This window comes from Lichtheimia ornata (genome assembly GCF_029851405.1).
Source record: "Lichtheimia ornata isolate CBS 291.66 chromosome Unknown scaffold00055, whole genome shotgun sequence".
In the NCBI taxonomy this organism is placed as follows: domain Eukaryota; kingdom Fungi; phylum Mucoromycota; class Mucoromycetes; order Mucorales; family Lichtheimiaceae; genus Lichtheimia; species Lichtheimia ornata.
Window position 1 is genome coordinate 191017 of NW_026695375.1, and position 12042 is coordinate 203058.

Sequence of the window (12042 nt, forward strand, 5' to 3'; positions counted from 1 at the left end):
CACTATCGATATCCATATTGCTCATACCACCACGCCTCGCAGTCTTTTCCACCTTGGCATACATACGCCACACCGCTATGACGACGTGCCCGGTCCCTGCAATGGTGGCCACCCCGACATTGTCAATTGCTGAACAACTTCACGACCTATTACTCGAAAAGCAGCAAACCGAAAAGTGGCAATGGCTATGCACTGAATTGCTACGTGAAGAACAACACCCTTCAGAACAAGTCTCTACTTTACGCAACCGAATTCACACTTGGCGTGTTGCCGATCGGCCGTTCTATCTCACTGTCGCCAACACGCTCACGTATTGCTTTGACAACCAAGGACGGCTACCCGACTATTTATTAAGTAACCCAGTGTCATTGCTTAATATCACCAACATGGATCGGTATGACGAAAAGAAACATGAACAAGTATGAAGGATACTAAAAGTGTACATAGCATCCAAGAGATCCAAGGTCAATTACATCAAATACAACCCGAGAAAGACTCATTGTCCAAGTTTTTATTCGAAGTAAGTTGTATACACAAGGGTGGATTGTAGCATGAGAGCATAGTAGTAACAAGTAAGTTTCTATCACCTGCGGATTGGAGAATACTATTACATTTGCGGACAACGGCGGGTGGCTCTGATCTTGAGAAAATGCCGCCGAGTCTGCAAGAGTGCATCACATCATTTATACGTGTCTATGAGAAGAAAAACGCCAAACCACGACGTCATGGTCAACCCTATATGCTCAGTGTGGGTGCAAAGGCATTAAGCAAGCATTGGCATCGTGATCGACAAGCTCAATTTTGGGGCGTTTGCACAGGAAGTATGTGTATGGATAGGGAATGGATCATGTTGTACTAACATTTGATCTTTGTGTAGCCGAAAGCGAAAAGAACAAGCATGCTGAAGATGTCATGATTAAGATCCTCAATGATGCTGTATGGATGAATATTCATGGATTACCTGTATGTGTATTAATTTTTTTGGTAAACGCTAATGGCAATGCTAATTATATAACTTATAGCACGATGAAATGGTCTATGAAGTCCGGCAACATCAAGGCTATGGCCTGCGTTGGAAATTACAAGATGGAGAAGAATGGAAGTTTAGAGGATTTTTGGAACCACAAATGCAAGATGGACATAGTATAGGGTGGATTCATTAGATGATGATAACAAAAACACGGGCTTTATGTATATGTAAAGTAATATTAAAGACTAAGCGCCCAGCCTTCGTTAGATGTAAAGCATCGTTGTAAATCCTCATCCGATACCCGCTCTCCACCACCTTCTGAACGACTTGCGAGTGCAACAGGATTTCCTGAAACCGTGTCCTCATCGTCATCCATGCTATTGCCTTGTTCCAAAGCCATCCTGCGTTGTCGATGGGCCATCTGAATAGCGTGTATACGTTCTTCAATGGTGTCTTGTACAATGTACCAATACACCGTTGTCTAATTATTACGAATCCAACAATTAGCTTTGTGAGTGATATCACCATTATCAAAAACTTGCCTCTTCAGTTTGGCCGATTCGATGAACACGACTAATGGCTTGCTTTTCCAGTGACTCATTCAACACCGGCTCCACAATGAAAACAGTATGCGCGGCGACAAGCGTAAGCCCGCTATAGCACCAAATGTTGTCAGAGACCAATTCCCATCCTAAATCGCATAGTAGTGGTTTACCTTGATTGACTTCGGGCATGCAATAAGATCACATGGGTGTCCACATCTTCTCTGAACTGCTTGATACGATCATCTCGAACAACACTGTCAAGTTGAATACAGCCAATATTGTTCCTTTTCAACCCTCCAGCCAAAAGATCCAACACATCTTTCCATTGGGAAAAGACTACCGATTTGCCTCCAGTGGTGTTGACGATATACTTGATATGCCTCACAATGCTGTCAAGTTTTGCACCTATACATCAAGGTCACTCACGTAAGTCTTTTTACCATGACAACCACGTCGCTATACGCATACCGAGTCCTCCGATCGCTTCAACTTGGTTAATACGCTGGAGTAGTTCATATGATATAGGCACATCATTGCTTTGATGACTGGAGCTTTCCACTTGTTTCTCTTCTCCTTTATCCCATGCTACAAGACGATGATGAGTACTGTTAGCTGCCATGTTTGATATTCCATTAGCACACATTTATGTACCTATCTGGTAGCATTCTTGCAGCACAACCGGCTTGTTGCATTGGGGGCATCGTCGATGACCTCTGAACCATAGGTTTGCACATTCCTTGCAATACTATGAAAATGATACGTTGTTATTCAAGGTGCCATCCAACAACCAACAACCAAAGCCTTTCAATAGCTACCATGTGACCACTATGCACGCAAGTTAGTTTCTGTAAGGACCACCATCCAAGATCAATCTTACCAAAATGTCATTAAACCTTTTGTGAACTCGCCCATACATATTAAGCACTTCCTTGGTCCTTCTTCTTGCTCTTTCTCTTTGGCAATGTTCTCCAAATAACGGCATCGAGCCGATTTCTCCTTGGCCAGCTTGTCGTAGCGTTTTTCACTTTCGGTAAGTCGCTGTATCTCTCCCTGAGGATCATCGCTTGTCCAAGCAACTACTTCATCGGAAATACTCTGAAGTGATCGATAATATTCCACACGATGATTGTAAATTGTTGTAAACCGCCGGTATTCCCTAATATCAAACATGAGTCAATTTTGAGTAAATCCAAAAAAGGTACCAGCTTACATTTCTAGGCGCTCTTGCATCTCCCGTTGCTTGGATACCGCAGCATTGAGTCTGCCCATCTCGGTTGTGATAATGTGCCTTTCTGCTTCATGGATATCAGGGTTGGATGCAATGTCTTTTAGACGCGAAATGATCAGACGAAAATTGTCAGACCCTTGAAAACGTGGCGCAAAGGTCGCTCTTGTATCCCACATCTCAGCTTTGAGCTTGCGAACATCCGCGGCGTCATCACTTTCCTCCTGAGCGTTGTCATCCAATGCCTTTTTGGCTTCTTCTTGCTATAAAAGACTCCTATAAGCACCACATGCTAATCCTTCTTTTTATACCGTACCTGCTCATCCATATCTGATCGTAATCCAGAGACCCATACACCTAAAGTAGGTTTTAGAAAAAGGGATCAGCTATTGAATAGGGGCCTGCCATCATATGTTGCATCATACCGTTGATCCAGAAATTACGATCACTCAGCATTGCTTGATACACGCTTTGATAGATGTCGATTTTCTACGATACCAATGTATGATTAATGCTGTTGATCATGCATACTTGCTTAAAGATTTACCTCTTGTACAAGAAGAGACTGCTCGTATTCATCGCCTGGATGATAGTAGCAAATATCAGCCTGTCAAATCGATGAAGGAACATATCGAACACTTACCTGTGGCTTCTTCACCTTCCCCATAGTCAACAAGATTGGAACAGAGTAATTGCTGTAATTCGGCACGGCATTTTTCTAGATGGGGTACTTGTTCGTCGAGTGCTTCTGCAACCGTGTTTATCCGATCCAGCAAATCAAACGAGAAGCGTATGGTCTCCTTCTGTGGGCTGGCACCAACTCGAAGATGAATTGGCTTTAAAGGCTTCATGATGTCTTTTTTGGATGAATTGACCTATGATGTAGATGAAGTCAATGACTGAACGCTTCTTCCCTAACATTCCTCTATGGCCCTACCTTCTCTTCTGCGCGACTCAAGATCTCGCGTCTCACGTTGGCAGCCTTGTCATAATATTCGATTTCTTGCTCCTCTTGCTTCAATTCATGAAAGATACCAGCAAGGAAAAAGTAACATCGATGTAGAGATGATAGATGTTTTGATTTCCTCTGCAAAAGCGGCTGGATACGATAATCATCACCCGAACGTGCATGAGCGACAGCGTCTTGGTTCTTGCCATCATGCGTAGTGGCATCCGCTTCCTTTTCAGCTTGCTCTTCTGCTGCCCTCGCTTCCGCCAAACGCTCCTCGGTCACCTTAATCAATTCCAGCAAGTACGGTATCGTCTCCGATTGATAAATCTCGCGAGCTGTTTCCCATTCCTTCTGTATCTCCCACATGCCAGCACGACGTAGTCGCGCAGTTACTAGTTGATGACCAGCGGCATCAATCTCGTCCTTGACTTGAACAATCAACGCGCTTAAAACTAGCATATAAATGGTCAATGCATAAATCGTATGTAGCTATAAACAATACCATACAATACCTTCATCTAGCGTGCGTACAGCTTGGTTGATGATGCGATTTTTACTTTGGCTACCGATAGTGGGATGTACACATGCCTGCCGTAAGGTCAAAAGCTACATGTGGAACAACATCATGTCAATAAGTAATATCAAAACGTAGCATGTATATGAGATGCATACCCAAGTGCGTAATTTTATATAGACTTGTTGGAATACTTCGGGTGACGCGGATGGATCTTCATCTGACGGCTTCCATCCTCGGTGATCAAGTAAATCAAAGTTGGTGCTTTGGCTACATTGCTCCCACAGGCTTTGATAATAATGTTGTTCAATGGATGAAAAGGCAACCTTCACTACGCGTCGATGCTGATGTGGGATATGGATCTGGCTTGTCAACATGGCTTTCACGTTCCTCCGCATGATTTGTTTTGCGAAATCCCAAAAGAAGGCCTTGAACAACGATGATGAGCGATACAATGATCGGAATTGGTTCACGCTTTGAAGATAAGGCGTGAATGAAAGAAAACGACAGAGCCCAAAGAGATCATCAAAGTTGGATTTGATCGGTGTGCCTGATACGCCCCAAGAATACCAACGAGGGATCAACATTGCCATTTCCACCATAAGTCCCACTGATCCTTCCACCATTTGAGCCTAGCAACCATGATGCGTTAATATCATCTCTTCTTCTTTCACTTTACAATATGATCCATGCTCACCTCATCAATGATAACACGAAACCACAAAAGTTGGACAAGAGGACTACGTTGCACCGGATACTTTGCAGCTAATACTACAGGTTAATAATGATCCACAAGCATAATGCATGTATATACACACACACATACCATGTCTTCTCGGTCGATCGGGTGGTACACGAGCATGATAGATCTCTTCTTGAAGGACCTATTAGGACCTTGAGATTAGATTTCATGCATCAAGGATCCTCATACAAATGTCTTACCTTATAGTCAGTCAACACCACGTCAAACTTTGATAAGTTTTCAGGTGATTCGGCTTTTCCTTTGGATGCCTTTATTCCTCGATACGTTGTCACTTTGAGCGAAGGTGCATGTAACTTCAATTCGGACTCCCATTGTTGTAAGATGGCGGATGGTGTGATAATAAGCGTTGCACCAGTAGTGAGAAGACCCGATCCTTGCTTTGGATGTGTTGGATCATGTCCATTAAGCTTATGCAGAAGCAACAATGCAATCACACTAAAATGTAACGATGAGATCTACAAGCCTGTGATCCTTGATATAGCATCCAATTCGCTTACCATACAGTCTTTCCTAGACCCATTTCATCGGCCAAGATGCCTCCACGTCGTGTGAGGTGGGTTGCACGATCGAAAGCAGCGTCCCGTCTGGTGAGAATTTGGCCATTGACACGATTGACATAGAGCGGTTCACTGGAAGATCCATCAGGGTGTATGATGTCCCAAAAGAATGGCATTGCATGTGGATTCGATGGCATTGGATTGATAACACCTGTATCATTGACGAAATAGTGTCCTTCACGATTCAACTAGAGATATAGATCGAATGAATATTCTTGTTAAATGTAGGAGATAGCAACACACTTACCATCCATTCAACGTTTTGGCTTTGGAAAGGTGTCAATACAGGCATTAAATCTGGTGATTGAGAAGCGGTGATCTTTTTCTCTGATACTGGTGGATGTAGGTGTCGAAAGAATTCTTCCACAGTGTCATAGGATGGAGGCGTGACATTGGGTGGATAAAGCTGATTGACGAGAGGCAAGGTATATGCATTGGCCGCGACACTTGATTTCTGGGGAAGATGGATATAAAGCGTCATATGCAAGTTGACAGCATTGTCGTTAAAAGTGATACGTAATGATCCACATTGGATAGTTTTGGCTTTGCATGCACGTGACAATGTTGATAACTGATCCATATCATCTGCAGGTCGCATTGAGTCGTTTTCTGCTAGCAGCATCCCTTCCTTGCGTAACATCATGCGGCTTCTCACAAGCTCTTGTTGATCGACGTGCATCTTCTCACTTATCCACGAGACTTCCAAGTCGTCGTCGTTTGCTGTATCGATGCCGGACGGTGCACACTCGTGTAAGGTTCGTAAGCTGGTATCATTTAGTTGGAGTGGCATGGCAATGTGTGCTAATGCGATCGAGCGATCTGACAACTTGCGTCTCTTCGGCGATCGATGCTCAAGATTGTTGCCGACCGATTCAGGGTTCCTTTCAACGCAATCCAAAAGGTAGGATACGATCGACTCCTTCGCAATGGCACCATGGATCGCAATCATGTTGGCATGCGTGTGTGAGGGTTTGGTGGAAGAAACGACAGACAATGACCTGCCCTGGATGTGAAATTAGCTTAGGACCGCAGCACACGTAGGAATATTGAAACATTGCTTTGCTACATCATTGGATGGGTGGGGCATTCTTTTATATATCATCTTTTGGAATAAAGTGGTCATCTTGCTAGTATTTATGAAGGTGTTGAAGAATGAACGACTACAGAGCATGTTGCCATATCGTATTCAATCGCCTGAATAGCATCGGTCACTTCTTGTAGTACTTGATCCATGCCGATTAGATCCAGGATACCACTTTTCTCCAGCAATGGCATTACATTTGGGTCGACTCGAACAAGATACACATGCACACCTCGATCATGGTATGATTCAATCACCTCGTGTAGAATTTGCACAGCACTATTATTGTAAGATTCAATGCTCTTCTTCCGCTTGCATGAATAAACAAATGTACCTTGCATCAATCGATTCCATTCCTCCTGTATCAAATATGACATATCGCAAATCTTCGCATCGTCGAGAAGCTTCAGAAGGATGCACGGATAAATCACCGTAATGCTCCAATCTTCTCAATCGATCCTTGAGTTGACCTAAGGTTGCACATACACATTGCCACGTTTTAATTTCAATGTCAACCAAGAAACCTTCCTTCCTCTCGCATCTTTGTACCTGTATTGACAAAGTGTAATGGTTCATCCACGCGTACAATCAATACATCTTCGAGATGTTCTACCACTTCTTGAGAATTCTTAATCGGGCTGAATTTGTACATGGTTTCTTTGACTCGGCCCTATAAAGATTAGGGGTTGATGTGTGTGTTAAAAGAAGAATGACAAAGAATGCTTCTTTCAGCCCCTTGATCGTCGTCTCCCATTTCCACCACCACCACCATCAGTTTCCTCCCTTCCCCTTATTTTCACTTACCATAATTGTAATTCGAGGATAGCTTGTTTGTCGAATGGTAATGATAAGACTAAAGAGCACAGCCAAAGCAGTTCCAGTTTCAAGAGAATAGATCATGGTTGTGAAGAAAATAATGCCTAACATGAACATGTCCTGCCAAGCCTTGACCTTCCACATGAATTGCAAATCGTGCGGTAGCTCTTGAAGTAATGCAACAATTGCCATAAAGATAATACTGCTCAAGGTAGCCGAAGGTAGGTAGTACAAGTACGGCATAAAAAAGCTCGTGACCAGGATGGTGCATACACCTGCAACGGCACCTGACATTTGTGTCTTGGGTTTGACAGCTTCATGCACTTTACTCCTTGGAAGCTATAATGATAATAATATCATAAGACTTTGCATAAACCACATGCAATGGTAGAATACGATTACTACTTACTGAACCAAATGATGGAAAACATTGAAAGAGGCTGCCGACCAAGTTGACACTTCCATATGCAAAAAGCTCACGATTGGCACTCACAAAGTAATTGTGTTTCCTTGCAAATGACTTTGCAGCTGCAATCGACTCCACAAAGCCCACTGTAGAGATCATAGCAGCATTGACAAGGATGTGCTGGATATCTGCACCTGGTGGTAAGGATGGCCAAGATGGAAAAGGAAAGGGTGAATTGATACTTGATGATCCCACTTGACCCAAGACTTCCACACCAAGTTGATCCCAACGAAAGATATAGCATCCAAGCGTGCTCATAACGACCACCAAGAGCACTTCAGGTACACGTTGAAGCCGAGGGATGCGTCGTTTGATGCTGCTTATAGAAAACAAGCTCACCAATGCAGCGAATGAGAGTGATGCAGTCTCAAAATGGATAGCATGCCGATGTGCAAAGATAAATCCAATGCGTTCCAAGGTAGCTGATTCGGGTGTGATGCCTGCGTCTTTGGCTGCTTGATCCAATCCCAATAAAAATACGGTTTGCTGAACCAGGACCGTCACTGCAACAGCTGTAATGAATCCTCGCAGTAGTGCTCGACTCATTAAGCTATCCAGAAATCCAAATCGTAAAAGACTAAGCCCAAGACTAAAGACACCAACGCATAATGCAGTGAGACTTGCAACAGCAGCAGCAGCTTCTGGATCCAATGCAGCCTTTTGATGTGCAATACCGGAACCCACCATCAAGGAGACGGTTGCTTCTGGTCCCACTGATAGCTCACTATGGGGGGTTGAAGGATAAAGAAAACAAGGGATGGGAGATTAGTTGATTATCAATAGTAGAAGTTGTAGTAGTAGTAGTAGTAGTAGTTACAAAGGACATTATACGACAAGGAGATACACTTACGGGCTCATTCCCAGGCACGCATAAACAAGAGCGGCGACCGAAACGGTATACAACCCATGGATGGCAGGCAAACGGCATAGCCCTGTGGCATATGAAAGTGCTTGTGGTATAAAAAGTGATGAGAGGCTGAGACCCGATAAAAGATCTTGCTGAAAGGTGTGCGTTGAATAACCAGGGAGCCATTGTAATACGGGTATGTAATATTTGGATCTCGTTAAAAGTGTCCTCCAAATGGTCTTTGATTCACTCCTGGCATGGATTTGGGTCGATGGTACTAGAAGAAGAGGGGGCATCAAGTGTCAGGTTTCTCTCATACGAGGCATCTACGTATATTGATTTCACTTTACTTGGGCTTGCAGATAGAGAGGTGCATCCGTAGGCAGTGTCACAATGTGTCGTTGGGTTGATTGATAGGTATGTGTTGTTGTTTCCTTCCCTTTGGGAGCTTTGTAAGCAAGTCCTTTCATCCATTTGATCGTCTTCTTGAAAGGTGCTGGTGGCAGAGGTGCCTGTAGTACTATGGCTGCTGCTACTATCATCGTCGACATAGGTGCTAGAGGTAGGTTTGTGATCTACATAAAAGTGTTTCCCCATATATAGATATTAAACACTGTTTCTCGTGGATTGGCGATCACCGGGACTATGTGCACACACGCACATTTACTATTATGGAATGGAGGAGGTGTCATTGGTGATAAAGAGTGAAAGAAAAAGGAGATACCAACAAAACGAAAAAAGTGAGGACGCATTATTATATGCTACATCATCCCTGTCACTTTTTCTGGAAGACCGACGTCAATCACTTATCTTTTGTTCACCCAATTTTCTTGATTGCTTGCCTTCCAATATCAAATCGATAACACACACACACACATACACACACATACGCACACTACTACCCCTCTCTTGTCTTTCCACCCATCTCCTTGCTAGTTGCAGTCTGATTTCTAATCCCTATAAATGTGTCATTGTTGTTATCTTGTTTGGCTGTTGGAATACAAAAAGCAACCAAAGGAAATGCATTTTCTGCTTGTCATGTCATTATGGTGATTGAAAGATAAGGATCTCCTATTTATCACGTTCGAAGTTAAGGCGGCGTTGATGACGATGAAGTCCTCTTTGTGTATTTTCTAATAGGAGCCCATAGAATGACCCTTGTTTTGAACCCCTCTCCATGACCACCAATGTTTGATAGAAAAGAAAAAGCGAATTTGAAGTTAAAAGGATCACATCCCTGGATCCAATGTTTGCACATAAACCCTTCTTCCGGTTCCTAATGCGCGTCAGTGAAGATCGTCGTCCCCTGAAATTAAGAGGAGATCCTGAGTGCCAACTATAATCTTCCATTGCAACCACATGGTGCTTGGATCTTTAGAGATCGCATAAAAAAAGACCATATATAAACCCATCTTCCCTTTGCGTTACACAGCCCCTCTTAGGTGCATGATGAAAACATGTGCCATGCTGATTTTGAGGATCACTCAACAATGACAGCTAATAGCATGGAACAGCTATCGATGCTGAATGACTGAATGAGGAGTGCTCTTTGTTATTATCTACGATGGTCCAATAATGTCAACGAATGCTACCACAAAGAGCGTTTTCTATATCCATGGATTCGATTACAGTCTATGTTTCCACTTTTTATACCATTGCCGAGAGATTAGCTACTTACAGAATACACAACACTATCGCTTGAATGCATGGTGGTGGTGATTCCTATCCGCGCCAAAAGTATGCGGTAACAATGACAATGAAACAAACATGATCGAGTAGCAGCCATATTTATCACGTCAAATCAAGTTGCGAGATCCTCATCGGTAGCAAATACACGATTGAGCTATGCCATGTTTATTGCGATATGTATTCCACAGTGAGCTTTTTGAGTAGTGTCTATGCAAAAATAAGAAAGTGGTGGAGGTCCGACTCAGCCAGATGTGGAAAGGGATACGTGCCATTTGGCTTCTTCTTGGCTTGTTGCTTCCATATATCATTCTTCGCTTACTTCAAGGCTATGGGTGACCAGGGTAGGCATTACCACATACATCTTGTAACCATAAGCTCATGTCAATGTCTATCAGGCTCCATTTACTCGATACTACAGGATGTTCCCATCATGGTGTCTCCTCATTATCGATTGCCCAAGCAGGTTCGCCACCCAACATTGTCTCTTCATTCTCACGCACAACCACACTAATACCCTGCTTTCAGATCTTTGTCTCCTCGGAATTAGCACCTGTGCCCGATTCAATTGACAGCTTGGTATGTATTTATTTTCAGTACTGGTGTTGTTGAGGGGTCCCAGAGGTGTACATAGATACTAAAAGGAATGGGTTTAACAACAATAGGCAGCTTATCCATTTACAGTTGAAAAAGAGACACTTTCTATGATGGAGGAAGCGCAAAAGCAGCAGGAACAGGACCGAGAACGATTGTCACAATTACAACAAAAGTATCGGGAGGAGCGTATCAAGCAGCAAAAGTTAGCAGCACGTAAGATTGCACCTGGTTTCCTCGATACGGAGACTCGTATTCTTAAGCCTGAACCATTGCATCAGCTTGGAGAAGAGAGTGAGAGTATGCGACGTCAACAACAAGTGGATTATCTTCGATTTGAACAAGCATTGGCACCACCTGATCCATGGGACCAACCTGAGAATGATATGATGGCATTACGTTCTATCCTAGGAGCTAATAATCAACCCATCACTACCACTACCACTACTACTACCAACACCATCACACATGCACAACAACAGCAACATGCACCACCACCACCCCAGGTCACGAGTGCAAATGAGCAACAAGGATATCCTCCAGTAATGTGGACAGTAGCACCAGATACCACCAACAATGGCCAATTTCAACATCCACCACCACCTGCTGCTGGTCCTCGTCCTCCTCATCATCATCATACTTCCTCTCCACCTATCGCTCCTGCATTACCGCCAAAACCATTCTTTGATACAAGTGCTTGTTCATCAGGTCATACTTCTCCTCAAACGGTCACTTCTATATTACCCAATGCGACAACGGCTATTGCATCATCCTCACCTTCTGATCCATCCAATTCACCAGTCATTCCACCTCCTCTTCCACCTCCACCACCTGCTCCTCCAGCATCAGCTACCCATCCAGCACATGATAATCTGATTCAAGAACTCGTTAATATGGGATTCTCAAGGCCACAAGCTGCCGATGCATTGGAAAAGAATGATCATGACTTGACAAAGGCCACCAACTTTTTGTTAGATCACGGAGGGGATTGATGTACCTTTTGATATTATATAAAAGAGAAAACAA

At 43.4% G+C, this 12042-nt stretch overlaps 4 protein-coding genes across 4 annotated transcripts; 2 read left to right on the forward strand and 2 right to left on the reverse strand.

Moving 5' to 3' along the window:
* Nucleotides 1-77: 77 nt before the first annotated feature.
* Nucleotides 78-1163, forward strand: O0I10_009474 (uncharacterized protein; the record flags this gene model as incomplete). The annotated part of the gene is made up of 5 exons (XM_058489466.1): nucleotides 78-394; nucleotides 448-520; nucleotides 578-821; nucleotides 878-963; nucleotides 1023-1163. 5 exons carry the CDS (start codon nucleotides 78-80, stop codon nucleotides 1161-1163), a joined length of 861 nt encoding a protein of 286 aa, XP_058339823.1.
* A 45-nt stretch (nucleotides 1164-1208) lies between these two features.
* On the reverse strand, nucleotides 1209-6475 carry O0I10_009475 (uncharacterized protein; the record flags this gene model as incomplete). The annotated part of the gene is made up of 20 exons (XM_058489467.1): nucleotides 1209-1451; nucleotides 1513-1624; nucleotides 1686-1920; nucleotides 1984-2100; nucleotides 2167-2260; nucleotides 2331-2340; nucleotides 2393-2671; nucleotides 2726-3003; nucleotides 3057-3097; nucleotides 3166-3229; nucleotides 3288-3322; nucleotides 3384-3615; nucleotides 3678-4144; nucleotides 4205-4298; nucleotides 4365-4838; nucleotides 4904-4977; nucleotides 5033-5090; nucleotides 5149-5404; nucleotides 5467-5714; nucleotides 5774-6475. The coding sequence occupies 20 exons, from the start codon at nucleotides 6473-6475 to the stop codon at nucleotides 1209-1211; spliced, it is 4113 nt and encodes a 1370-aa protein (XP_058339824.1).
* Nucleotides 6476-6660: 185 nt separating this feature from the next.
* O0I10_009476 (uncharacterized protein) lies at nucleotides 6661-9333 on the reverse strand (the record flags this gene model as incomplete). Its single annotated transcript, XM_058489468.1, has 7 exons — nucleotides 6661-6886; nucleotides 6942-7077; nucleotides 7157-7277; nucleotides 7412-7762; nucleotides 7833-8613; nucleotides 8740-9013; nucleotides 9087-9333. 7 exons carry the CDS (start codon nucleotides 9331-9333, stop codon nucleotides 6661-6663), a joined length of 2136 nt encoding a protein of 711 aa, XP_058339825.1.
* A 1420-nt stretch (nucleotides 9334-10753) lies between these two features.
* O0I10_009477 (uncharacterized protein) lies at nucleotides 10754-12008 on the forward strand (the record flags this gene model as incomplete). The annotated part of the gene is made up of 4 exons (XM_058489469.1): nucleotides 10754-10766; nucleotides 10821-10888; nucleotides 10951-11001; nucleotides 11088-12008. The coding sequence occupies 4 exons, from the start codon at nucleotides 10754-10756 to the stop codon at nucleotides 12006-12008; spliced, it is 1053 nt and encodes a 350-aa protein (XP_058339826.1).
* Between the last annotated feature and the right edge of the window lie 34 nt (nucleotides 12009-12042).